Source organism: Styela clava, chromosome 9, assembly GCF_964204865.1.
Source record: "Styela clava chromosome 9, kaStyClav1.hap1.2, whole genome shotgun sequence".
Taxonomy (NCBI): Eukaryota; Metazoa; Chordata; class Ascidiacea; order Stolidobranchia; family Styelidae; genus Styela; species Styela clava.
Window position 1 is genome coordinate 5,400,406 of NC_135258.1, and position 27,295 is coordinate 5,427,700.

Consider the following 27,295-nt stretch of genomic DNA (forward strand, 5'->3'; position numbering starts at 1 on the left):
TTTAGAAAACGGAATGAGAAATCAAAGATTTACATTTTTTCTGTATTTTTGAAACAGTGCTTGTAGTTCCGCCATTTTGGATTAATGACCTTATATATTATGAATAGTGAATTATGAATAGTGCTTTGAGAAATTGCTTTAAACATTTTATTTTTCTATTTCAATTTTCTTATTATGAATTAAATATCATTAGTTATATTGTCATATTCTCGAATGTAACATAAATTGTTACTTGATGTATTAATATTCATGGGAAATCATCCTTCATCAAAATTTTCTCCTGAATTTGAAGAATTGCGAAAAAAGTCTTTTAGAAAAGCAAAACCACGGTTAATAACAGGAACGTCCGTCGGTGATATACTCTTCCTTGTTGTCTTCACGTCAGCGTTTGCTTACACAATTTATACCGAAGGAGCAAGGCGACAAGCGGATCCGAACTCTTCAATTTATACTGTTGATAATCCTCCCCCTACTTTATTTGAAAGAGGTCAAAAAATCTATAAAGAAAAAGGATTTGAGGGATTATTGGGAATAGATAAAAACGATGGGAAGACTAAATAAAGATGAGATAAACCAGAGAGTTAGGGGGCCTGGTAAAAAAGCAAGACGGCAACAAGATTTCGAAATGCCAAAGGTATGGAAAGATGAACAAAAAGAAGGAAAAGGAATGACTAGTAGAGCGAAAAAACGAATGAAAACTCGCGAACAAAAACAGAAAAAAACGAAGACAACGCAACTTGACGAAGTCGGACAAGAAGAGAATGGGATAACGGACAACGATGTTTATATGGAGAACGATAAACTTGGTGTGGATTATTCGAATAACAACGGCGATGGATTAAAACTTTTTTCTGGTGACGATGATTCAGAATTGGAAATGGATGATGATTACGGCGAGCAAATGGACAGCGAGGACGAGGCTAAAGCTGCAATAAAACAAAAAGTTTTAGAAGAAATGCTGAGCGATGAGGAAGGGACAGAAACCGAGGATGAAAATGATACAGGAACACTTCTTGATGTAGAAAAAAAGACGAAAGCTCTACAGAAAAAAAGAATGGAAATTAACATCGCAGTCAAGGACGATCAAATTCAAACGAATATCCAAGAATCTGAAGCGTTTGTTCTACCAAGTGGGCAAGAGATAGAAAAGGATAGCATTCCTGCTGCTGGTTTGGAAGTTATTCAGCAAAGAATAAAAGATATTCTTTCTATATTATCAGATTTTGCCAACAAGAGAGATCCAAATCGAAAAAGGAAAGAGTATTGCACTGTGTTGTGTAAAGATTTATGTACATATTACAGCTATAATGAATTCCTTATGTCCAGGCTCATGGAATTGTTTTCCTTATCTGAACTAGTTGAATTCTTGGAAGCAAACGAAGTACAACGTCCGATCACCATTCGTACAAATACTCTGAAGACAAGAAGAAGAGACCTGGCACAGGCTTTGATTGGCCGCGGAGTGAACTTGGATCCGCTCGGTAACTGGACTAAGGTTGGGTTGGTTGTCTATGATTCTTCTGTTCCTATCGGAGCAACGCCGGAGTACTTAGCTGGTCATTATATACTTCAGGGAGCATCAAGTTTTCTTCCTGTTATTGCATTAGCTCCTCAACCAGGAGAAAGAATTCTTGACATGTGTGCTGCCCCTGGCGGCAAAACGTCTTACGTTGCTCAATTAATGAAAAATACTGGCCTGGTGTTTGCGAATGATGTCAATGCTGCTAGAATACGTGCTGTAGTTGGAAATCTGCACAGACTCGGGGTTAGTAATTCTGTCGTTTCGAATTATGATGGGAGATCGTTTCCTACCATTATGGGTAATTTTTCTCGGGTTTTACTGGATGCTCCATGCAGTGGAACCGGTGTGATATCTAAAGATCCTTCAATAAAAACAAATAAGGACGAAGACGATATAAAACGATGTTCCCATTTACAAAAAGAATTAATTTTGTCGGCTATTGATTCTTGCAATGCTAAATCAGATACAGGTGGATATATTGTTTATTGTACTTGTTCTATTCTGGTTGAGGAAAATGAGGATGTGGTGAATTACGCTTTGAAAAGGAGAAACGTAAAACTTGTTGAAACTGGCCTCGATTTCGGCACAGCTGGATTCGTAAATTACCGTAATTTCCGATTCCATCCTTCGCTGAAATTAACAAAACGAGTGTACCCACATACTCAAAATATGGACGGTTTTTACATTGCAAAATTGAAGAAATTTTCGAACACAATTCCTGTCGTGAAAGACGAAGAAATTGAAGGAGGGGAAGATGTTGAGATTGAAAATGCTGAAAAGACAGAAAAAACAGAATCAGAAACAGAAAAACCACAGGGAAAAAAGAAAATTCAAGATTCAAAAGGAACAAAACGGAAAGTAGATGCAATGAAACAGCTTAAAAAGTATCAAAAGAATAAACATAAACCCGGTGCTTTAATTCGTCCAATCATTGGAGTGAAAGAGAAAAAACGTAGTATTACTAAATACATAGAGGCCAAACAAGGTAAAATAGCACCAAAGAACATAAAGAAAGAAAAGAACGTGCCCCAAGCCAACCCAAAAAAGCAAAAGTCAAAGAAACCTGATCAGAAGTTGAACAAAATAAACAAAAATACAAAACCGAAAATTAACGAAACGAAAAAAGTGGACATTCTACCCGCCGTGAAAAAGGACTCTGAAAAGTCGCCCAAAATTGAAAAACCTGCGACTGAAAAACCTAAAATAGAATCAGGTATTCAGCAAAAAAGTCCCAAAGCTAAAAGTAAGCGTCGTATGAGCATGAAGGAGATTATACGAATGCGACAGAACCTTCTAGACGAGTGAATTTGGCATTACGGCCCTTCTCCCCATGAAACGTCCTCCCCCCACCCTCTTCTCAAAAAAAAAATCAAATAAGTATAATTTTTCCTTTGATGTCATTAAATAAGTCATGGAACATTGTAAAAATATTTGCTGGGAAATTCTGACTGACATCAATAATATTAAATCATAAATCAGAATTCTAAAATATCTAATTTTTCGATAAAAACAGTTCTAGTTTAGCTGCATGCTAATTTCTGTTTAACATTTTGGACATTAATTTTGAATGCTGTTTTCCGCCAGTGATTGTAGAGATATCATATTATTCTGTATTTTTTTGTTTAAACTTATTTCCAATGTTCGCATTGTATTTGCCTTATACTTTGCCTCATTTGAACTTTACAACTTCTGGTGTGGTGCCCTAAATGGTCTCAATTATTTTGATCTTACAGCTCAATGACTCCCACTTTACCCGATGTATTGAATTGGGTAAGCCATAACAACTTCCCCTAAAAAATAGTATTTAAAAAACCTATTGTAAAATGTGTATTTCTTGAATAGAAAAATTTGAAATTTAGTGAATGAAATGGCATAATTATTATGTCCCAAAATGTTTGGCACACTGATGGTCTTGCAGCTTGAAGACTTCACAATGAATACCCACCACTTTGGCCAGGATAAGCCATGCTAAACACACTATTTGTGAAAAATTAATTGCGTTTCCGAACTGAGTATCGAATGGAAAAACTTTGATTTAGTGAAGGCATTTGTAAACTTATTTCCCAAAATATTTGGCACATGTTACATTATTTTCAGGGTACTCCTGTAGTGTGTGTACCAGGTTAGGGTTAGGCCATATTTCATTCCTATCTTCCTTGTTTTAGTTCTATTTCGATTTTGGGGACTGTCTGTGTTAGCCAAGTGAATATACCCCCTGCCCATAGAGTTCCGTCCCTTTACAAAATTTGATGTAAAGTGGGCGAACAAAATTAGTTCCCTCCATATTGGTACACACACTTCTGGACCGCCCTCTTTAGTACCCATGATGACTTTAAATTATTCGCCCTGTTTCAATTTGTTAATCACAATACATTAATGCGACTTTTGTTGTTTAATTGTAGATTATTAGTTAATGTTAACGTTAATATACTTGGTAGCAGTCTACAAAAATGGGAAATGAAGCTTCGCAACCGACTTCAAGTAAAAAGATTGAAAACGACATAAAAATAAATTGGAAGCAGCTCAGTAAATGCCCTTTTCAACCAAGAGAAGGGCAGTGCTGTGCAAGCATCAGAAATAAATTATATATTTTTGGTGGAGTTATTTGCGGCGCTGAACAGCAAACTGCGAATAATAAAGAGTCAAATCAACTTATTAGTTTCGACGTAGAATCGAATAAATGGGAAGAAGTTGAAGTATCGAATGAAATACCAGAACCACGATCAGGAGCGACGCTATCTGCTGTGGGAGATAAGTTATATTTGTTTGGAGGTTTGAGTGAGAACCATGGTTGGCTAAATGACATGTATGTCTTTGAAATAACAAGCGGAAAATGGTCGAAAGTTTCTAAATTTGAGGGTGAACCTCCATGTCCAAGGGATAAATTAACATCTGGTGTGTTTGGGACCGATGTATATTATTTCGGTGGGTTTGGACCGGGTGCTTCTCCCACTGATTTGGAAGATATTCCAGAAGATGACGGCGATGAGAATTATGAAGATGAAGAAGTACAAGAGTTTGAACAAGAACAGCAAGCCGCCATGTTCACCTGGTTTAACGATGTTTACAGATTTGATACTTTAACACAGCGTTGGGATTGGTTGCATAGTGGAACTAATAGACTATCTCCAAGCCCAAGAGCTGCACACACAATGTGTACCATGGACCAATCGTTGATCGTTTTCGGTGGAAGAGACTCTGTCGGACGTAAAAATGATGTTTGGTCGTTTTCAGTTGCTACAAATGAGTGGACCGAGTTGACAACACTAGGTTATGCTCCTGAGCCACGTTCGTTTCATGCTGCCGCCGCTATTAGTGGAAGAATTGTCATTCTTGGTGGTCGTGGAATTGACAATACGCATTTCAAAGACTTTCATGTATATGATCTAGACACAAATCAGTGGTTTCAACCAAATTTTTCTGATGACGCTGCCACGCCTCCAGCTATGGGGTTACATTCACTCTCTGCCGTCAAAAATCATTTATTGCTTTGTTTCGGAACGTCAGATCTTGACCCGGTATTGAACTCTTGCACTACATTTTATACAGATTGTTATGCAGTGCCTGTTGAGAATATTTTGACTGGTGGGGCTTTAAAGAAAGAAGAAACCGAGCAACAACAAGTGAATGAACAACAATCTTCTTTACCTGCATTCCTGAACTTGCAACCAACATCCAATAGTAGTAATAACTAGGAAAATTTGTAGAAATTAGTTTATTATTATTATGTTCATGCCGTAGATGAAATCATGGTTAACGTCGATGATCTCCATAAGCTTCAGTCCATATTTTTGGCATGGCTGTAAGATTAAGATTCTATTCAATTCAAAACTATTTGAAAAACTGGCTCCCACTCCCACCACCAAAATACAGACTTCATTATCCTGACATACAGCCAGGGGAAACCCCCCTTTTTGAAATGTAAAAAAAGGCATTTTTACATACATAGCAACTTTTTGTTGCTTAAAACGCTTTTTAGACCGCCAAGACTTATGAAAACCTATTTCTTTCATCCTCTGGCCAGACCCATGGATCGTATGAACTAACTTGGCAATTAGAAAATTATGGGCTACGCTTAGTGTATCAATTCAACTATATCTTACTAATATGTGCAGGTATCCCATGTCAAATTGAGCATAAACAATGTACCTGAATTTTTAATATGCCTTATTTCCCTTTTTATAAAATTCATCCGCCCACTGCCCTTCATTTATACCTTAAATTGTAAAAATTAAAATTTTTGTAGATTTTTTTAGCCTTTCTTATCATACTGATATATATTTAATGTGTATCTTTTTAACTATATCTCACTAATATGTGATGTTATTGTTATCCAATGTCAAAGTAAGCATGAATTTTGTACTTCAATTTATAATGCAGTTGTTAGATTCAATTTGAAATAAAATTTGTTCTGTTTTTTATTAGAAAGCGAGCTATCTAAGTCTATTTCAGTTTGTTGTTTAAATAATTTATTCCAAATTTGTGACACCAGGTTACGAATTGCTGTGATGATGCCGTAAAGTGGATAAAGCGTTAGAATGGCATTATAAGTTGAACATCTCAGGTTCAAACACCTCTCCCAGAGTGCAAGAAATTGGGTAGGCAGTACTGAGCCGGAAAGATTCTGTTTCCTACTTACATATTCCCATTAGTAGAGGTTACGCGAGACAAACTCTCAATCCTTTTTTAATGTCTTAGTCAGTAGTGGGATTCAGCCGGTTCGCACCGAGTCTATAGAACTGTCTCACAGTATTTTATGAGATCAGGGAACCGGTTGGCATTATTGAAAAAAACTTGACTTTATGTAACAGAATCGGCTGAAAAATATGGCATTTGTTGATGGAACCGGCTGACAAAATATTTGAACCTCACCACTGGTCTTAGTGCTAGTGGATTTGTATAATGCAAGAATAAAAATACGATTTTCTACAATTCAAGACACACCAAAACCAATATATTTCCCTAACATTTCGTTTAAAGTTCGTCAGACAAGCAGTTTACAGGACTCTTGAATTGCATAGTATGGTATTTTTATTGTGGTGACCGTACATTTGAACCCATGTGTATATCCGCGGGTTCAATCTATATGCAGGTGCTAAAACCCATGGGTTAGGGTTAGTATGGGTTCAAATGTCCGCAAAACAAAAAAATTTCTATAGGTGCAATAGTATGCAGGGGTTCCATTACATTTGAACCCATGACAATTGCACCTGTATGCTATTGCATCTATGGAATTTTTTTTGTTTTTCGGATAGTTGAACCCATACTAACCCTAACCCATGGGTTTTAACACCCGCATATAGATTGAACCCGTGGATATGCACATGGGTTCAAATGTACGTGGGTTCAAATGTACGGTCACCGTATGCAGGTGCTATTGTCGTGGGTTGAAATGTACGGGAACCTTTTATTGTTATTACATATTGTTAGATACCAGTGGCTGTTTGTACAGGGCCTTGTTCTGAGCAAAAGGCATGAACTAGTGTTGTTAAAGGAAATTAACATGATTTTCACTTGCCCTGGTATACTTGAATACTTGCTGATGCCAAAGCACGGGCCCAATGGCATGTTCACCCCAGAGTTGTGGAGTCAAAAAATATTCACAAATAACCTCTGACTTTGTAATAAAAAATAATTTTACTGTGACGTCTATGATGTAATCCAGCTTCGTATAATAGACTGTTTTTAGGAACACTTAGTAAAGTTAAAGCTTTTTAGGTTTCTGAAGATAATTTTAATACTCAGCATAAAATTTAGACTCTCTACTTCGGAGAAGAGACTCTTTATAGAGTTTTATTCCAGTGATAAATGCATTTCTCAAATTCTTTATAGTCCTCCCAGTTTACCTCCATCATGAAAATTATTACTTATCGATCTTAAGATCGGTAAGTATATTGATAGGTATTTGTCTGTATGTATGTCTGTCTGTGTGTCTGTTAGATGAACGCGATATCTCGCGAATGCGAGGTTGAATCTGCTCCAAATTTTGCATGTGCATTCATCTTATCTCGGACCAGAAACCTATTGATTTTGGGCGAATTATGTCGTATAATTAGCGAGTTATCAATCAATTATTGATATAGTGAGCTAGATTTTTGTAAAGCGAGAGAATTTTGAGACGAGTGTGTGTGTGCGATGCGCAGTGCGCAAGTTACAAGAGCGGATGAATCGAAACTGCAGTTTCTGTTTTGGGGATCCCCTATCGATCGATAAGTCTTCGGTTTCCAACCGATATTCTCGTTTATATCTTGAAAGCGAGCGGATTACTTGACTACTGTGTGTCACAGGTTGATTCATATAACTATATATAACTGTTTGTGAATTTTATTTTTGACGGATCCTTATTCTATGCCGTATCAATTTCAATGCCTAACCAATGATAAAGGATAATGTTTTCTTTGACGAATTAAAACTCATGGAAGTCTGATTCAATACATACCGTACTATTTGAACACATTGACCTAATTTAATTGTGTATATAACTACAGTGTCACACAGTCTACTAAATTTTGTTCCATGGCCCTTCTTTGCAACAACGGTAACAGGCTCAAATGACCTTAGCAAAGTCGTACAAGTTATCAACTGGTGATAACTCAGTAACCCATACGATCAATTATTACCGACGATGTAGCTCTGTGACGAAGGTCTACCTCACAGACGCTAAAAACAAGAATCCTTCTACAACATCTTTTTCACCCCCATTGTTGAAGTTTCGTAACACTTGCGATTGCGTGAACTTAAGATTTTATCTCGTTCAAGAATGTCTATGTGGCGACATATTTAACTAAATTCCGTTTCATGCCCCTTCCTTGCAGCAACGGTAACAGGCTCAAATGACCTTAGCAAAGTCGTACAAGTTATCGACTGTTGATAACTCAGTAACCCATACGATCAATTATACCGACGATGTAGCCCTTTGACTCTGACGCTAAAAGCAAGAATCGTTCTACAACATCTTTATCACTCCCATTGTTAAAGTTTCGTAACAATACCGATTTGCGATTGCTTGAATTTTTGACTTTATCTCGTTTGAGAATGTCTATTTGACAGTGTTTGTATACGGTAAAATGTATATGTTTCAAACTCTTTTTATATCGTTGCGGACCCCCTGTGCAGTCATTACAGACCCCAGTTTGGCAAACCCTGTTGTAACTGACCGATTACAGTTTCTTCCAATTCCACATATTTGGTTTATCTTCCTCATGAAAATTATCTATGTTGACGTATTGTAGATCTGGGTAACTTTGGATGGTTTCACTATTTCACTATATTTTCAATAATATGTTTTCCATTTGTTGTCCACTTTACGTCAAATTTGGGATATATTACATTATTGTTATTTTTCTTGCCTTATTTTCTGTTATCTGTCACCACGCCACTAAATGTCTAACTTCGGATGGAGAATCCCCGCTCTTTGTCACCGCAACTTAGAGCGGAGAAGGAATTTAGTTGGGATATAAACAATTGGAAAAATAATCCGAAGTTACAGGTTTTACTGTATCTTGGCGTCACAGTGTGGTTTATGTAACTTTTCATGGTTTATTTAAACTTCACATCCCTGGTTTATCTTTTTAAATATTCACATTCTTATATTGAAGTATGTCATGCCAAGTTGTCTGAGTTATTCTAGTTCAGTGGTTCTCACCCTGTGGCCCATAGAGAGGGCCACAATGCTAGACGCAAACTGATTTTTCGTTCCCCTTCACAAGAGCATTCCCCGTTCTTCCTAGTTTCATTGCTTGATAAAGTTATTTCACAGGGTGTTTTCACTTTGTTCAGCATGAATTGTTTGAACATAATGAAATTTGGAATTTACCACCGAAAGGATAAAAGGGGGCCATGAGTGCTAAAAGCCTCTAGAAAAGGGGCCATGAGCCTTAAAAGGTTGAGAAGTACTGTTCTATCCGATCCTATTTCTTACTTTGTATATTCGCCGGCGTTTCAGACTGATTGAACAAAGAATGCCAACTTATTATCATTGTTTTCTTTTTATACTTTTAGAATATGGAAACTGTGCCTAAAGATTTCACTTATGTTGAAATCTGTATAGATGAAGACATAATATATGAAGCAAGTCATTTATCTGGGGGTTTTTCTTTATCGACCAATGACTGTAGAACATCTGATAGAGACAAAATTACAAATATTTCTGGCAACACTACAATCAAAGATAATGGCAATGCTGATATCAATGATAAATATATGCTATGTGAAGACACGGGAGAATTTACGAGCCATAACCAAGATACTGTTAGAGCTAATATAAACAGTACTGTTGTCTATGAAAAAGACAATCATGAATTTGATTCTGTCATGGCGGTACAGGAGCAGAATGAATCTAATGCTGATCTTCTAACTGGTTCCAATTTAGGGTTCTTATCAAATGGTGAGTTATCTGACTATCTTCAAGAGGATTTGCCTAACTGTACAGATAACGCCTATCAAATTGAAAAGGGCCTAATTACTGATGAAGGGCTAACTAATACCACTTGTCTAGGTGATAAGAATGAACCGAAATTGCTCACCAGTATTGATAAGGCTTATCTAACTGATAACAGGCAGAAATCGTCTGATTGTAATGAAGGCACCCATCTGAGTGATAAGGAGTTAACTACTGATAACACTTCTTTAAATGCTACTTCTTTAAGTGATGAATATCTCATTATTAATAAGGATTTCATTACTGATGAAAATTGTTTTGAGATAGCTCGCAGTCTTTTGAATGATATTATTGATTATATCATCAAAAAAGATATTTCTAATAAAACTGAAATTTGTAACATATGTGAGAGGATGTTCGACTCGTCAGATAAATTGGAAAGGCATTTAAAGTTCCACAAAAAAGGTCGAAAAGTACTATATTGCCATGTGTGTGGCAAGGATTTTGATCAAAAATCGCATCTGGAGTATCATATTATGGTGTTTCACACCGGTGTAAAGCCTTATACATGTGAAATATGCGGGAAGACTTTCACTCATAAATCGTCATTAAACATGCACATAAAATCTCACACATCTCAACCAAATGTTCCTTGTGAAATATGCGGAAAAAAGTTTTGGACAAAACACATCTTAAATACGCATAAGAAGAAACGACATATGGGGAAGCCTTTTGTTTGTACCATTTGTGGAAGCTCTTTTAGTCAAAAAAAAAGTTTGGTAAGACATGTGAACCAGCATCCGCCACATATATGTGAAATATGTGGCAAGAAGTTCGACAATTATAAAAGTCTTCGCTGGCATTTTCCTTCTCATAAACCGAGCTGCCCTGAGCATGTCTTTGGGGACGATGCGAACACTTTTTTATGCAAAGTTTGTAAAAGAACATTTCGTCGACGACAAGACCTGACTTTCCATTCGCAAGCTCATGCTCCAAGAGTTCATAAATGTCAAGTTTGCGGGGCTGGTTATGTTCGCGATAGCTTTTTAAAGAAGCATATGATTGCACACTCGAACAGACCATATAAATGTAAATTATGTGGGAAAAGTTTTCATTATGAATGGTCGTTAGAAAATCATCAAAAATATCATACAGGATTTAAGCGCTTGGGTTGCCACATTTGCGGAAGAAGATATTATTTTAAACACCGCTTGGCTATACATCTAAACCATCATAAAAATGTGATAACTGAAAATGCTGTACCTAGTAATGATTCTGAATTCACTCAGCAAACTTCTTCTACATTACAATGTGGAAGAAAGAAGATAGATGAAGCATCTGGAATTGGTAGCACAGCACCAAGTAATGGAGGTAATTGTATTTCCGTAGGACAAAAAGGGAACTCACAAACATCAACATTCACAATAGGGGAAGCTGAGGAATTCAATCTTGGCTCTGTGAAATTAATCGGGCATAAAATAGTATTCTCTCCTGAAGTGAATTCATTGTCTCTCCCTTCTGAACAAACTCAAGCAATTGCAATTTTAGATGCTAAATCGATACTCACATTTGCGATGCATAATTTCTCGAAAAAAACTAACGAATCAGTTAAGGTGCCAAAGATGACTAACATAATGACAATCAGAGAGGGGGAATCTGATCCATATAAGATCAGGACTATAGGTGATGAGCACTCATAATAAGGGGGAGTTGATCGCCGCACCATGCTAAGCTTTAGGAATACTCTTGACAAGGTACCTCTGATTACTCTATGCTGGTTAGAGTCTCATGGGGCGTAACTATTTCCATACCCCACATGGACAGGTATGGTGGCCCATCGTTGTCACTCGTAAAATTGAAAAATAAAAATAAATTAAAAAAATAGTTGTGAAAAAACATTAAAATAAAATGAGAAAAAAATAAAATGCAAAAAAAAAAGTTAAAAATAAAGCGAAAATAAAATAAAAACGAAATAAAAAAAAGCAAATAAATAAACGTGAATAAAAAGGTTGACAACGATTTCATTTTGAGAAAATTTGCTACTGCTTGGGACCAACGTTGTCATGCATAATCCTACGCGCACAAACTGGGTTTCTAACTCACTGATTTTCTTGAGCAATATCCAATAAATTCAAAACGAAAATGTTCTCTAAATTCTCCATGCTACAAGTTTGACTAGAAGTAATATATTTATTATGTTGATAAGAGAATATAGAATTGAGTACGAAAATTCGGGAAATTTGTTTTTACGTGTAGAAGGTAATTAAAGTGCTGCTCAACTGCTCAGTTGTCTAGCTAGACACTCTTGCGATACCGGTACCATCTGACCGCAATTGTACCTATGCAAGACCTCTTTTCAGCCATTGTAATAAGTACCTGTATAGTAATCGTAATTTGTAATAACTGCAAAACTAAAATGTGAATAATTCACAAAGCACAGACTTGAATTATTAGAAAAAAGACTGTGTGCATAAAGTAGCCTAGTTAGACTCGTCCGTCGGCTCTAGCCACTACTGTTCGATCGTACAACCACGAGGCGATTAGGGTTAGACCTGATTTCAATGGAACGTGCATTTCGGCATGTGCATACGGTATGGCATACCGTACAGCCGTAACGTACCGATCCAGACGAATGATAAATCACGCGGGCTCAACCATTTATTTCAATCCTACCGCGATTCACCATATTATTCTACTAGACTATCCGTATTTCCCACTCGTGTCATGCGTGACTATATGCTGGGTACCGGTACGATCAGACAGTATCGGTATCGCACGAGTGTCCGGACAACTGAGCATTTAAGCAGCATTCTCCAATTCAATTACCTTCCACACGTAAAAACAAATTTCTCGAATTTTCGTATTCAATTCTATATTCTCTTATCGATATTTTAATTATATATATTACTTCTAGTTGAACTTGTATCATGGAGAATTTATAGAACATTTGCATATTAAATTTATTGAATATTGCTCAAGAAAATTAGTAATGAGTTAGAAACCCAGGGAACACCGTTTGTGCGCGTAGGATTATGCATGACAACGTTGGTCCCAAGCCGAAGCAAATTTTCTCAAAATAAAAACACGTGACAACGATGGGCCACGAGGCGGCCCATCGTTGTCAACCGTTTATATTTTCTTTTTATTCACTTTTTTTTTTTTTTTTCACCTTTTTTTATTCCGTTTTTATTTTATTTTTGTTTTTATTTTTAATTTTTTTTTTTACATTTTATTTATGTTTTTTCAGAACTATTTTTTTTATTTTAATTTTCAATTTTACGCGTGACAACGATGGGCCACCATAGACGGGTAACCGAACAAGCTAGGCTTTAGTTATTCCCATATCGGGTATGGGCTGGTAACCAGTTGAGGTTTACCATATGATTAAGCCGTCTTACCGACTTTCCTATTCTCTCCCTATTTTTGATGACGTCCAGAGATTAATAAAGTTGCATGCATTCAGGCAACCACAGAAATGCAGAGAGCTATTGAATCTGCTAATTTGAATATGGATGGGAGACTTCAGCATTTCAAGTCATTACTATAAAACGAACATCCAAAAGGTAGAATTTCTACATAACTGGCATTCTTTGAATAAACTATTGGAATTAAAATTTCTTTGTTTAATGAAGGGCATGCTCACAGTAAACGAATGAGAGTTTGTGTCTGAAAACTTTTCTTAATACCATTTTTTTTAAATATGAATTTCATATATTATACGGTAATCAAATTCCTTTTTGTAGAATTTGCTGTTTTTTCTTTCGAAGTATGATCATTATCAATCTGGCTGTGTCTCCAATATTATTCACTTGCTGATAAAACATTTTGTTTGACTATTTGTATTGAAATTGGTCACAAGAAGGGTTTCGTATAAAGGAGGACTGAGATTACTGGTAGCCAATAACACAACGCAAATTTATTTTCATTGGATATCTGAGGTCAGTCAGTCAATACACATATTACATATAAAAGTAATGATTTTTGTGCGAAATTCGCCACATTTTAGAAAGTTACACACTCTCCCATTCCCACCACCTAACGCCATTGATTGTCTACAAAGTTGTCATGTTCAAACTCAACTCTCGTGAATTTTCTTTTGTGTGTTGTCATAATTTTTCTATCTTATGGTTATTAGTTTTTTTTTTTTAAATCACCCTATTAGGCTGATTTTTTAGTTCAGAAATAAATTTATTGTCCAAGAGAGTGTGCCGGTTTTATGTGAATCACACTACAACGGCGAGGAGTCCAGAAATCTTCTTGCACATGACTATTTCTACATGGGAATCGAACCTGCGAACCAACGCAGGGTATAGCATCATGTGCGGTATCGCCGAGCATTAACATGATTTTCACTTGCCTTGGTATACTTTATTATTTGCTGATGCTGAAGAAGGGAGCAATGGAATGTTCACCTCAGGTTTGTGGATTTAAAAAAAATTCACAAATACCTCCAGACTTTGTAATAAGAAAAATATGACTGCGACCTCTTGGTTTTTGGAAAATGTTTTTTTTTTCTATAGGGTGTCCATAAACATAGTCTTAATTTTTTTCAGATTGCGAAGGGAATTTATCGATACAATGTTTTGTTTTGGCCCTTAAATGAAGTAAAAATACTTAACTATTACTGATTAAAAAAACAACAAACTTGGTCAAGATTTATTAGAACTGACTTCATAGTGAAATTGTAAATAGACTTTATGGACACCCTGTATATCTGGATACCATGAGGCAATAGAATTACCAGACTTCTCTGCGCCACACAGTGGTTCATGTAACTGACCGATTACGACTTCTTTCAATTCCATATCTGACACGGCGGTGTGGCTTATCGTGCTAAGCGTTAGGCATATGCTGCCACCGCACCTCTGATTACCCTGCGTGGGTTTGAATCTCATGCAGGGATGGTTACGTGCGAGAGGATTGCTGGACTCCTCACCGCCGATTGCGCGGTTAATGTAAACGCTGGCCGGTTACGGCTTCTTCCACCATCAAGTCCATGCTTCCAAAAACAAATACCTAACTAATCCCATACCTGAGTTGGAATGGAAACTGGACGAGAGGCCATGGTTCGCCATATGGTTAAGCCGTCTTATCGGCTTTCCTCTTCCCCAGGACACATATGTAAATCCTATTCGTGGTTTACCTCCCTCATGAAAATTATCAATGTTGAATCTGAATACCCTGTAGGAGAGGATTGCTGGGATCCTTAGTGTCACATTGTGGTTTATGTAACGTCTTATGGCTTCTTCAAAATTCATATTCACATTTGCTGCTTAATCTCAGTTGCAAAGTGTCTCAGACTAGATGACTCTGTGAGTCTTTTCGCGTCAACTGCAACAAGCCGATATCTGTTTGTCATTTATTTACAATATATTATTTATTCATTCTTCATATCGCGCATTCTTTTTGCATGGCGAAAATATATATCTGAAGTATATCATGCCAGATTTTCTGAGTTATTCTAGCTCAGTGGTTCTCAACCAGGGAATTGTAGTCCATCAAGAGGCCCACAAGGCCCATTCTCTCTACAAGATAACTCTCCTTCCTACTGAGTTTCATTGCTTAATATGGTTATTTCGTGGGGCGTTTTCACTGTTTGAGCATAATGAAATTGATAAACAGGGGGGCCATGAGGCCAAAAGCCATAAAATGTTGAGAACCCACTGCCAACTTATTATCCTTGTTTTTTTTTATAACTTCAGAATATGGGATCTGTACCTAGAGATTTAACTTATGTTGAAATCTGTCTTGATGAAGACATAATATATGAAGCAAGCCTTTTATCTGAGGAGATAAATAGAGAGGAAATTACAAGTATTTCTGGCAACACTACAGTCGAAGATATTTGCAATGTTGATAATAGTGATGAATATACGCCATGTGAAGACACAGGAGAATTTACGAGCCATAAGCAAGAGACTGCTAGAACTGATATAAACAGCACTGTTATCTTTGAAGAAGATAATCATGAATTTGATTCTGAAGAATCCTCCGTCATAACAATGCAGGAGCAGAATGAACCCACTGCTGTTTTTGTAACTGATTCCAACTCGGGGTTCTTATCAAAAGATGAATTATCTGACTATCTTCAACAGGAATTGCCCAGCGGTATTGATAATGCATATCTAAGTGATAATGGCTTAATGACTGATGATGGGCACAATAATAACACCCGTCCACGACTAGGTGATAAGAATGGATCGAAATTGCCCACCAGTATTGATAACGCTCATCCATTCGATAACAGGCGGAAATCGTCTAATTGTAATGTAGGCACCTATCTGAGTGATAAGGAATTAACTACTGATAAAGAAGGAATGTTACCCAACTCCAAAGATAGCACTTCTCTAAGTGATAAAGATCTCATTGTTGATAAGGATTCCCATACTAATGAGAATTATTTTGAGATAGCTCGCAGTTTCTTGAATGACGTTATTGATTATATTATCGAAAAAGAAGTTTCTGATAAAACTGAAAGTTGTAATATATGTGAGAGGAGATTCGGCACATTAGCCAAATTGGAAAGACATTTGAAGTTTCACTATAAAGGCCGAAAAATACTTTATTGCTCTGTGTGTGGCAAAGATTTTGGTCAAAAATCGCATCTGGAGTATCATATGGTGCTGCACACCGGTGTAAAGGCGTATTCATGTGAAATATGCGGAAAGACTTTCACTCAAAAATCGTCGTTAAACATGCATATAAAATCTCACACATCTCAACCAAATGTTCCTTGCGAGATATGCGGAAAAAAGTTTTGGACAAAATACATCTTAAATTTACATACGAGGAAACGACATATGGGGTTGCCCTTTGTTTGTAACATTTGCGGAAGTTCTTTTAGTGGAAAACAAGGTTTGCTACACCATGTGAGCCTACATCCTCCACATATATGTGAAACATGTGGCAAGGAGTTTGACAATTATAAAAGTCTTCGCTTGCATAAAGATTCTCATAAACCAAGTTGGCCTGAGCATGTCTTTGCGGACGGTGTAAAAGGTTTTCGCTGCGAAGTTTGTAGAAGAACATTTCGACGAAGACAAGACTTTACTTTCCATTCTCAAGCTCATGCTCCAAAAGTTCATAAGTGTCAAGTTTGTGGTGCTGGATTTGTTCGTGATAGCTATTTAAAGAAGCATATGATTGCACACTTAGAAAGACCGTATAAATGTGAATCATGCTGGAAAAGTTTCCATCATAAAAAGTCGTTAGAAAATCATCAAATATATCATACAGGAATAAAGCGCTTTGATTGCAACATTTGCGGAAAAGGATATTATTGGAAACATCGCTTGGCTATACATCTAAAACTTCATAAAAATGTAAAAACTGAAAATGCTGTACATAGTAATGATTCTGAATTTGCTCAGCAAACTTCTTCTACATTACAATGTAGAAAAAAGGAGATGGATGGAGCATCTGGAATTGGTAGCACAGCACCAAGTAATGAAGGTGTAATGTTGGGAAATTGTATTTCCGTAGGACAAAAAGGGAATTCACAAACATCTACATTCACAATAGGGGAAGCTGAGGAATTCAATCTCGGCTCTATGAAATTTATCGGGCATAAAATAGTATTCTCTCCTGAAGTGAATCCATTGTCTCTCCCTTCTGAACAAACTCGAACAATCGCAATTTTGGATGCTGAATCGATAGTGAAATTCGCTATGCATAACATGTCGAAAAAAACTAAAGAACCAGTTAAGGTTCCAAAGATGGCGAACATAATGACAATAAAAGAGGGGGATTCTGATCCCTATAATATCAGGACTATGGGTGATGAGCACTCATAAAAAATGGACAGTTGACCGTCGTGTCGTGCTGAGCGTCAGGAATACGTTGCCATCGAACCTATGAACATCCTACGCTTAAAATCTCATGGGCATTATTATCACCATGCCCGACATGAACTGGTAACCAAACGAGCTAAGCATTAGTTATTCCTATACCGGGGCTGTGGTTTGCCATATGATTAAGCCATCTTATCGACTTCCCTTTTCCCTCCGAACAGCCATAAGTTAGTGAGTCTACATAACTGGCATTTTTTGAATAAACTATTGGAATAAAAATTTCTTTGTTTGATAAAGGGCATGCTCAACAGTAAACGAATGAGAGTTTGTGTCTGAAAACTTTTCTTAAAAATATTTTTTAAAATATGAATTTTATATAATTTGCCGTTTTTCCCCTCAAAGTATGATCCTTATCAATCTGGTTGTGTCTCTGCTGTTATTCACTTGCTGATAAAACATTTTGTTGGACTATTTGTATTAAAATTGGGTCACAAGAAGGGTTTCGTATAAAGGAGGACTGACAATACTGATAGCCAATAAGTACACCGCAAATTTGTTATTTATTGAATATCTGAGGTCAGACAGTCTATATACATATTACATAAAAAATTAATGATTTTTGTGAAAACTTCGCCACATTTTAGAAAGTTTCACATCTCCCATTCCCACCACCTGACGCCATTGATTGTCCATAAAGTTTTCCCTTTTGTGTGTTGTCATTTTTTATAGCCTCTTGCACATGACTATTCTCACATGGGAATTGAGCCTGCGAACCAACGCAGGGTATAGCATGATGTGCGACATCGCCGAGTGTTAACATGATTTTCACTTGTCCTGGTATACTTTTATATTTGGTGATGCTGAGGCATGGGCACAATGGCCTGTGCACCCCATGGTTGTGAATTTGAAAAAAAAAACGCAAACAAATTTTCTACATTTCTCAAATTCTTTATAGCCACAGTTTACCTCTGTCAATAAAATAGTTTTTGTTCTATAGGGTGTCCACAAACATGAAGTCTTCAAATTGCGAAGGGAATTTATCGATACCATATATTGTTTTGGCCCTTAAATGAAGTAAAAATATTTGAACTATTACTGATTAAAAAAACAACAAACCTGGTCAAGGTTTATTGAGAACTGACTTCATAGCTAAATAGTATCGTCACCCTGTATATCTGGATACCATGAGGCAATAGAATTACCAGACTCCTCTGCGCCACAGAGTTGTTCATGTAACTGACTGATTACGGCTTCTCGCTCAATTCCATATCTGACGCGGCGGTGTGGCTCATCGTTCTAAGCTTTAAGAATACGCTTCCACCCCACCTCTGATTACCCTGCGTGGGTTTGAATCTCATGCAGGGATGGTTACGTGTGAGAGGATTGCTGGACTCCTCACCGCCGATTGCGTGGTTAATTTAACCAATGGTCGGTTACGGCTTCCTCCACCATCAAGTCCATGCTTCCAAAAACAAATAACTATCTAATCCCATACCCGACTTGGAACGGTAACCAGACGAGAGGCCATGGTTCACCATATGGTTAAGCCGTCTTATCGGCTTTCCTCTCCCCCAGGACTCATGTAAATCCTATCCGTGTTTTACCTCCCTCATGAAAATTATCACGGTTGAATCCGAATACCCTGTATGAGAGAATTGCTGGAATACTTGGTGTCACATTGTGGTTTATGTAACATCTTATGGCTTCTTCAAACTCCATATCCACATTTGTTACTTCAACTCAGCTGCAAGCTGTCGCTGACTAGATGACTCTGTGAGTCTTTTCGCGTCAACTGCAACAAGCCGATATCTGTTTGTCATTTTGTTACATTATATTATTTATTCATTTTTCATATCGCGCATTGTTTTTGCATGATGAAAAAAATAAATATCTGAAGCTATCCCTGGTTACCTTATTAAATACTCATTTGCTTATATTGAACTATGTTGTGCCAGATTGTCTGAGTTATTTTAGCTCAGTGGTTCTCAACCAGTGATCTGTGGTCCATCAAGAGGCCCCTGATTTTTCTATTGTCTCTACAAGACAACTCCCCCTTCTTCTTAGTTTCATTGCTTGATAAGGTTATTTCGTGGGGTGTTTTCACTGTTTGAGCATAATGAAATTTGGAATTGACACAGAAATGATAAACGGGGGCCATGAGTGCCAAAAGCCTTCAGAAGAGGGCCACAAGCCATAAAAAGGTTAAGAACCACTGTCAACTTATTATCTTTGTTTTTTTATAACTTTAGAATATGGAAACTGTGCTTAAAGATTTAACTTATGTTGAAATTTGTCTTGATGAAGACATAATATATGAAGCAAGCCTTTTATCTGAGGAGATAAATAGAGAGAAAATTACAAGTATTTCTGGAAACACTGCAGTCGAAGATATTTGCAATGCTGATAATAGTGATAAATATGTGCCATGTGAAGACACAGGGGAATTTACGAGCCATAACCAAGATACTGCTAGAACTGATATAAACAGCACTGTTATCTTTGAAGAAGACAATAATGAATTTGATTCTGAAGAATCCTCCGTCATAGCAATGCAGGAGCAGAATGAACCCACTGCTGTTTTTGTAACTGATCTCAACTCAGGGTTCTTATCAAAAGATGAATTATCTGTTTATCTTCAACAGGGATCTATTGATAACGCCCATCAAAGTGATAATCGCTTAATTACTGATGAAGAGCAAAATAATAAGTTAATCGGAGGTAATGGACAGAAATTGTCCAACTTTATTGATAACGCTCATGTAACTGATAACAGGCAGAAATCATCTGATTGTAATGAAGACAATCTTCTGAGTGATAAGGTATTAACTACTGATAAAGGAGGAATATTGCAAAGTAATCATGATCTCATTATTGATAAGGATTCCCATACTAATGAGAAACATTTTAAGATAGCTCGCAGTCTCTTGAATGATATTATTGATTATATTATCGAAAAAGAAATTTCTGATAAAACTGAAATTTGTAACATATGTGGGAGAGGATTTGACTCATCAGCTAAGTTGGAAAGGCATTTGGAGTTCCACATAAGAGGTCGAAAAATACATTATTGCTCTGTGTGTGGCAAGGATTACGATCGAAAATCAAATCTGGAGTATCATATGGTACGACACACCGGTGTAAAGCCTCATACATGTGAAATATGCGGGCAGAGTTTCACCCAAAAACCATGGTATAACATACACATAAAATCACATACATCAAAACCAAATGTTCCTTGTGAAATATGCAGAAGAAAGTTTTGGGCAAAACACATCTTGAATAAACATAAGAGGAAACATCATAGTGGGTTGCCTTTTGTCTGTAATATTTGCGGAAGCTCTTTCAGTGGAAAACAAGGTTTGGTACAGCATGTGAACGTACATCCGCCACATATATGCGAAACATGTGGCAAAGAGTTTAATAATTATAAAAGTCTACGCTTGCATTTTCCCTCTCATAAACCAAGTTGGCCTGAGCATGTCTTTGCAGACGGTGTAAAAGGTTTTCGTTGCGAAGTTTGTAAAAGAACATTTCATCGAAGACAAGATCTGACTTTCCATTCGCAATCTCATGCTTCTAAAGTTTATAAATGTCAAGTTTGTGGTCTTGGATTCGTGAGGGATAGCTTTTTAAAGAAGCATATGATTGCACACTCAGAAAGACCGTATAAATGTAAATTATGCGTGAAAAGTTTCCATCATGAAAAGTCTTTAGAAAATCATCAAATATATCATACAGGAATAAAACACTTCGGTTGCCATATTTGTGGTAGAAGGTTCTATTGGAAACATCGCTTGGCTATACATCTAAAACGCCATAAAAATGTAAAGACTGAAAATGCTGTACCTGGTAACGATCCTGAATTCGCTCAGCAGACTTCTACATTACAATGCGAAAAAATGGATATGGATGAAGCATCTGGGATTGGTACTGTAGAACCCAATAATGGAAGTGTAATGTCGGGAAATTGTATTTCCATAGGACAAAAAGGGAACTCACAAACATCAACATTCGCGATAGGCGAAGCTGAGGAATTCAATCTTGGTTCTGTGAAATTTACCGGGCATAAAATAGTATTCTCTCCTGAAGTGAATTCATTGTCTCTCCCTTCTGAACAAACTCGAGCAATAGCAATTTTGGATGCTGAATCGATAGTGAAATTCGCTATGCATAACATGTCGAAAAAAACTAAAGAATCAGTTAAGGTACCAAAGATGGCGAACATAATGACGATAAAAGAGGGGGATTCTGATCCATATAAGATCAGGACTATGGGTGATGAGCACTCATAAAAAATGGACAGTTGACCGCCCTGTCGTGCTCAGCGTCAGGAATACGTTGCAATCGAACCTCTGAATATCCTACGCTTAGAATCTCATGGGCATTATTATCACCATGCCAGACATGAACTGGTAACCGGACGAGCTAAGCCTTAGTTATTCCTATACCGGGGCTGTGGTTTGCCATATGATTAAGCCATCTTATCGACTTTCCTTTTTCCTCCGAACAGCCATAAGTTAGTGAGTCTACACAACTGGCATTTTTTGAATAAACTATTGGAATAAAAATTTCTTTGTTTGATAAAGGGCATGCTCACAGTAAACAAATGAGAGTTTGTGTCTGAAAACTTTTATTAAAAATATTTTTTAAAATATGAATTTCATATAATTTGCCGTTTTTCCCCTCAGAGTATGATCCTTATCAATCTGGTTGTGTCTCTGCTGTTATTCACTTGCTGATAAAACATTTTGTATGACTATTTGTATTGAAATTGGTCACAAGAAGGGTTTCGTATAAAGGAGGACTGACAATACTGATAGCCAATAAGTACACCGCAAATTTGTTATATATTGAATATCTGAGGTCAGACAGACAGTCTATATACATATTTCATGAAAAATCGATGATTTTTGTGAAAACTTCGCTACATTTTAGAAAGTTACACATCTCCCATCCCCACCACCTGACGCCATTTATCGTCTATAAAGTTTTCCCTTTTGTGTGTTGTCATTTTTTATAGCCCAGTTCAAAATAAATTTTCTATCTCATAGTTATTGCGCTTTTAGTTTTTTTCGAAATCACCCTATTTGGCTGATTTACTAGTTCGGAAATAAAATTAATGTTGAAGAGAGTGTGCCGGTTTTATGTGAACCACCCTACGACGGCAAGGAGTCCAGCAATCCTCTTTCACATGACTATTCTCACATGGGAATTGAGCCTGCGAACCAACGCAGGGTATAGCATGATGTGCGACATCGCCGAGTGTTAACATGATTTTCACTTGTCCTGGTATACTTTTATATTTGGTGATGCTGAGGCATGGGCACAATGGCCTGTGCACCCCATGGTTGTGAATTTGAAAAAAAAAACGCAAACAAATTTTCTACTAGAAAACTACATTTCTCAAATTCTTTATAGCCACAGTTTACCTCTGTCAATAAAATAGTTTTTGTTCTATAGGGTGTCCACAAACATGAAGTCTTCAAATTGCGAAGGGAATTTATCGATACCATATATTGTTTTGGCCCTTAAATGAAGTAAAAATACTTGAACTATTACTGATTAAAAAAACAACAAACCTGGTCAAGATTTATTAGAACTGACATTTATAGCTAAATTGTAAATAGACTTCATGGACACCCTGTATATCCTGGATACCATGAGGCAATAGAATTACCAGACTCCTCTGCGCCACAGAATGGTTCATGTAACTGACCCATTACGACTTCTTTCAATTCCATATCTGACGCGGCGGTGTGGCTCATCGTGCTAAGCTTTAGGAATACGCTTCCACCCACCTCTGATTACTCTGCGTGAGTTTGAATCCCATGCAGGGATGGTTACGTGCGAGAGGATTGCTGGACTCCTCACCGCCGATTGTTACGGCTTCCCCCACCATCAAGTCCATGCTTCCAAAAACAAACAAACAACTAATCCCATACCCCACTTGGAACGGTAACCGGACGAGAGGCCATGGTTCACCATACGGTTAAGCCGTCCTATCGGCTTTCCTCTCCCCCAGGACACATATGTAAATCCTATTCCTGGTTTACCTCCCTCATGAAAATTATCACTGTTGAATCCGAATACCCTGTATGAGAGAATTGCTGGGATCCTTAGTGTCACATTGTGGTTTATGTAACATCTTATGGCTTCTTCAAACTCCATATCCACATTTGTTACTTCAACTCAGCTGCAAGCTGTCGCTGACTAGATGACTCTGTGAGTCTTTTCGCGTCAACTGCAACAAGCCGATATCTGTTTGTCATTTTGTTACATTATATTATTTATTCATTTTTCATATCGCGCATTGTTTTTGCATGATGAAAAAAATAAATATCTGAATCTATCCCTGGTTACCTTATTAAATACTCATTTGCTTATATTGAACTATGTTGTGCCAGATTGTCTGAGTTATTTTAGCTCAGTGGTTCTCAACCAGTGATCTGTGGTCCATCAAGAGGCCCCTGATTTTTCTATTGTCTCTACAAGACAACTCCCCCTTCTTCTTAGTTTCATTGCTTGATAAGGTTATTTCGTGGGGTGTTTTCACTGTTTGAGCATAATGAAATTTGGAATTGACCACAGAAATGATAAACGGGGGCCATGAGTGCCAAAAGCCTTCAGAAGAGGGCCACAAGCCATAAAAAGGTTGAGAACCACTGTCAACTTATTATCTTTGTTTTTTTATAACTTTAGAATATGGAAACTGTGCTTAAAGATTTAACTTATGTTGAAATTTGTCTTGATGAAGACATAATATATGAAGCAAGCCTTTTATCTGAGGAGATAAATAGAGAGAAAATTACAAATATTTCTGGAAACACTGCAGTCGAAGATATTTGCAATGCTGATAATAGTGATAAATATGTGCCATGTGAAGACACAGGGGAATTTACGAGCCATAACCAAGATACTGCTAGAACTGATATAAACAGCACTGTTATCTTTGGGGAAGACAATCATGAATTTGATTCTGAAGAATCCTCCGTCATAGCAATGCAGGAGCAGAATGAACCCACTGCTGTCTTTGTAACTGATCTCAACTCAGGGTTCTTATCAAAAGATGAATTATCTGTTTATCTTCAACAGGGATCTATTGATAACGCCCATCAAAGTGATAATCGCTTAATTACTGATGAAGAGCAAAATAATAAGTTAATCGGAGGTAATGGACAGAATTTGTCCAACTTTATTGATAACGCTCATGTAACTGATAACAGGCAGAAATCATCTGATTGTAATGAAGACAATCTTCTGAGTGATAAGGTATTAACTACTGATAAAGGAGGAATATTGCAAAGTAATCATGATCTCATTATTGATAAGGATTCCTATACTAATGAGAATTATTTTAAGATAGCTCGCAGTCTCTTGAATGATATTATTGATTATATTATCGAAAAAGAAATTTCTGATAAAACTGAAATTTGTAACATATGTGGGAGAGGATTTGACTCGTCAGCTAAGTTAGAAAGGCATTTGGAGTTCCACATAAGAGGTCGAAAAATACATTATTGCTCTGTGTGTGGCAAGGATTACGATCGAAAATCAAATCTGGAGTATCATATGGTACGACACACCGGTGTAAAGCCTCATACATGTGAAATATGCGGGCAGAGTTTCACCCAAAAACCATGGTATAACATACACATAAAATCACATACATCAAAACCAAATGTTCCTTGTGAAATATGCGGAAGAAAGTTTTGGGCAAAACACATCTTGAATAAACATAAGAGGAAACATCATAGTGGGTTGCCTTTTGTCTGTAATATTTGCGGAAGCTCTTTCAGTGGAAAACAAGGTTTGGTACAGCATGTGAACGTACATCCGCCACATATATGCGAAACATGTGGCAAAGAGTTTAATAATTATAAAAGTCTACGCTTGCATTTTCCCTCTCATAAACCAAGCTGGCCTGAGCATGTCTTTGCAGACGGTGTAAAAGGTTTTCGTTGCGGAGTTTGTAAAAGAACATTTCATCGAAGACAAGATCTGACTTTCCATTCGCAAGCTCATGCTTCTAAAGTTCATAAATGTCAAGTTTGTGGTGCTGGATTCGTGCGGGATAGCTTTTTAAAGAAGCATATGATTGCACACTCAGAAAGACCGTATAAATGTGAATTATGCGTAAAAAGTTTTCATCATAAAAAGTCTTTAGAAAATCATCAAATATATCATACAGGAATAAAACACTTCGGTTGTCATATTTGTGGTAGAAGGTTCTATTGGAAACATCGCTTGGCTATACATCTAAAACGCCATAAAAATGTAAAGACTGAAAATGCTGTACCTGGTAACGATTCTGAATTCGCTCAGCAGACTTCTACATTACAATGCGAAAAAATGGATATGGATGAAGCATCTGGAATTGGTACTGTAGAACCCAATAATGGAAGTGTAATGTCGGGAAATTGTATTTCCATAGGACAAAAAGGGAACTCACAAACATCAACATTCGCGATAGGCGAAGCTGAGGAATTCAATCTTGGTTCTGTGAAATTAACCGGGCATAAAATAGTATTCTCTCCTGAAGTGAATTCATTGTCTCTCCCTTCTGAACAAACTCGAGCAATAGCAATTTTGGATGCTGAATCGATAGTGAAATTCGCTATGCATAACATGTCGAAAAAAACTAAAGAATCAGTTAAGGTACCAAAGATGGCGAACATAATGACGATAAAAGAGGGAGATTCTGATCCCTATAATATCAGGACTATGGGTGATGAGCACTCATAAAAAATGGACAGTTGACCGCCATGTCGTGCTCAGCGTCAGGAATACGTTGCCATCGAACCTCTGAACATCCTACGCTTAGAATCTCATGGGCATTATTATCACCATGCCCAACATGAACTGGTAACCGGACGAGCTAAGCGTTAGTTATTCCTATACCGGGGCCGTGGTTTGCCATATGATTAAGCCATCTTATCAACTTTCCTTTTCTCTCCGAACAGCCATAAGTTAGTGAGTCTACATAACTGGCATTTTTTGAATAAACTATTGGAATAAAAATTTCTTTGTTTAATAAAGGGCATGCTCACAGTAAACGAATGAGAGTTTGTGTCTGAAAACTTTTCTTAAAAATATTTTTTAAAATATGAATTTCATATAATTTGCCGTTTTTCCCCTCAAAGTATGATCCTTATCAATCTGGTTGTGTCTCTGCTGTTATTCACTTGCTGATAAAACATTTTGTTGGACTATTTGTATTAAAATTGGGTCACAAGAAGGGTTTCGTATAAAGGAGGACTGACAATACTGATAGCCAATAAGTACACCGCAAATTTGTTATATATTGAATATCTGAGGTCAGACAGACAGTCTATATACATATTTCATGAAAAATCGATGATTTTTGTGAAAACTTCGCTACATTTTAGAAAGTTACACATCTCCCATCCCCACCACCTGACGCCATTGATCGTCCATGAAGTTTTCCCTTTTGTGTGTTGTCATTTTTCATAGCCTAGTTCAAAATAAATTTTCTATCTTATAGTTATTGCGTTTTTAGTTTTTTTTCGAAATCACCCTATTTGGCTGATTTTCTAGTTCGGAAATAAATTTAATGTTGAAGAGAGTGTGCTGGTTTTATGTGAA

The 27,295-nt window shown here is 36.9% G+C and overlaps 5 protein-coding genes across 5 annotated transcripts; all 5 read left to right on the forward strand.

Annotated features, from left to right (window-relative positions):
* The first annotated feature begins 174 nt into the window (after positions 1-174).
* LOC120338706 (uncharacterized) lies at positions 175-3,871 on the forward strand. The gene has a single exon (XM_039406617.2). The coding sequence runs from the start codon at positions 545-547 to the stop codon at positions 2,825-2,827; it is 2,283 nt and encodes a 760-aa protein (XP_039262551.2). The 5' UTR covers positions 175-544; the 3' UTR covers positions 2,828-3,871.
* A 33-nt stretch (positions 3,872-3,904) lies between these two features.
* LOC120338707 (kelch domain-containing protein 1-like) lies at positions 3,905-7,009 on the forward strand. Its single transcript, XM_039406618.2, has one exon. It carries the CDS (start codon positions 3,973-3,975, stop codon positions 5,215-5,217), a length of 1,245 nt encoding a protein of 414 aa, XP_039262552.2. The 5' UTR covers positions 3,905-3,972; the 3' UTR covers positions 5,218-7,009.
* A 7,030-nt stretch (positions 7,010-14,039) lies between these two features.
* On the forward strand, positions 14,040-19,626 carry LOC120338900 (uncharacterized). Its single transcript, XM_039406888.2, has one exon. It carries the CDS (start codon positions 15,608-15,610, stop codon positions 17,693-17,695), a length of 2,088 nt encoding a protein of 695 aa, XP_039262822.2. The 5' UTR covers positions 14,040-15,607; the 3' UTR covers positions 17,696-19,626.
* Positions 19,627-19,761: 135 nt separating this feature from the next.
* LOC120338902 (uncharacterized) lies at positions 19,762-24,393 on the forward strand. The gene has a single exon (XM_039406889.2). It carries the CDS (start codon positions 19,945-19,947, stop codon positions 21,982-21,984), a length of 2,040 nt encoding a protein of 679 aa, XP_039262823.2. The 5' UTR covers positions 19,762-19,944; the 3' UTR covers positions 21,985-24,393.
* Positions 24,393-27,273, forward strand: LOC120338899 (uncharacterized). Its single transcript, XM_039406887.2, has one exon. It carries the CDS (start codon positions 24,395-24,397, stop codon positions 26,432-26,434), a length of 2,040 nt encoding a protein of 679 aa, XP_039262821.2. The 5' UTR covers positions 24,393-24,394; the 3' UTR covers positions 26,435-27,273.
* The last annotated feature ends 22 nt before the right edge of the window (positions 27,274-27,295 follow it).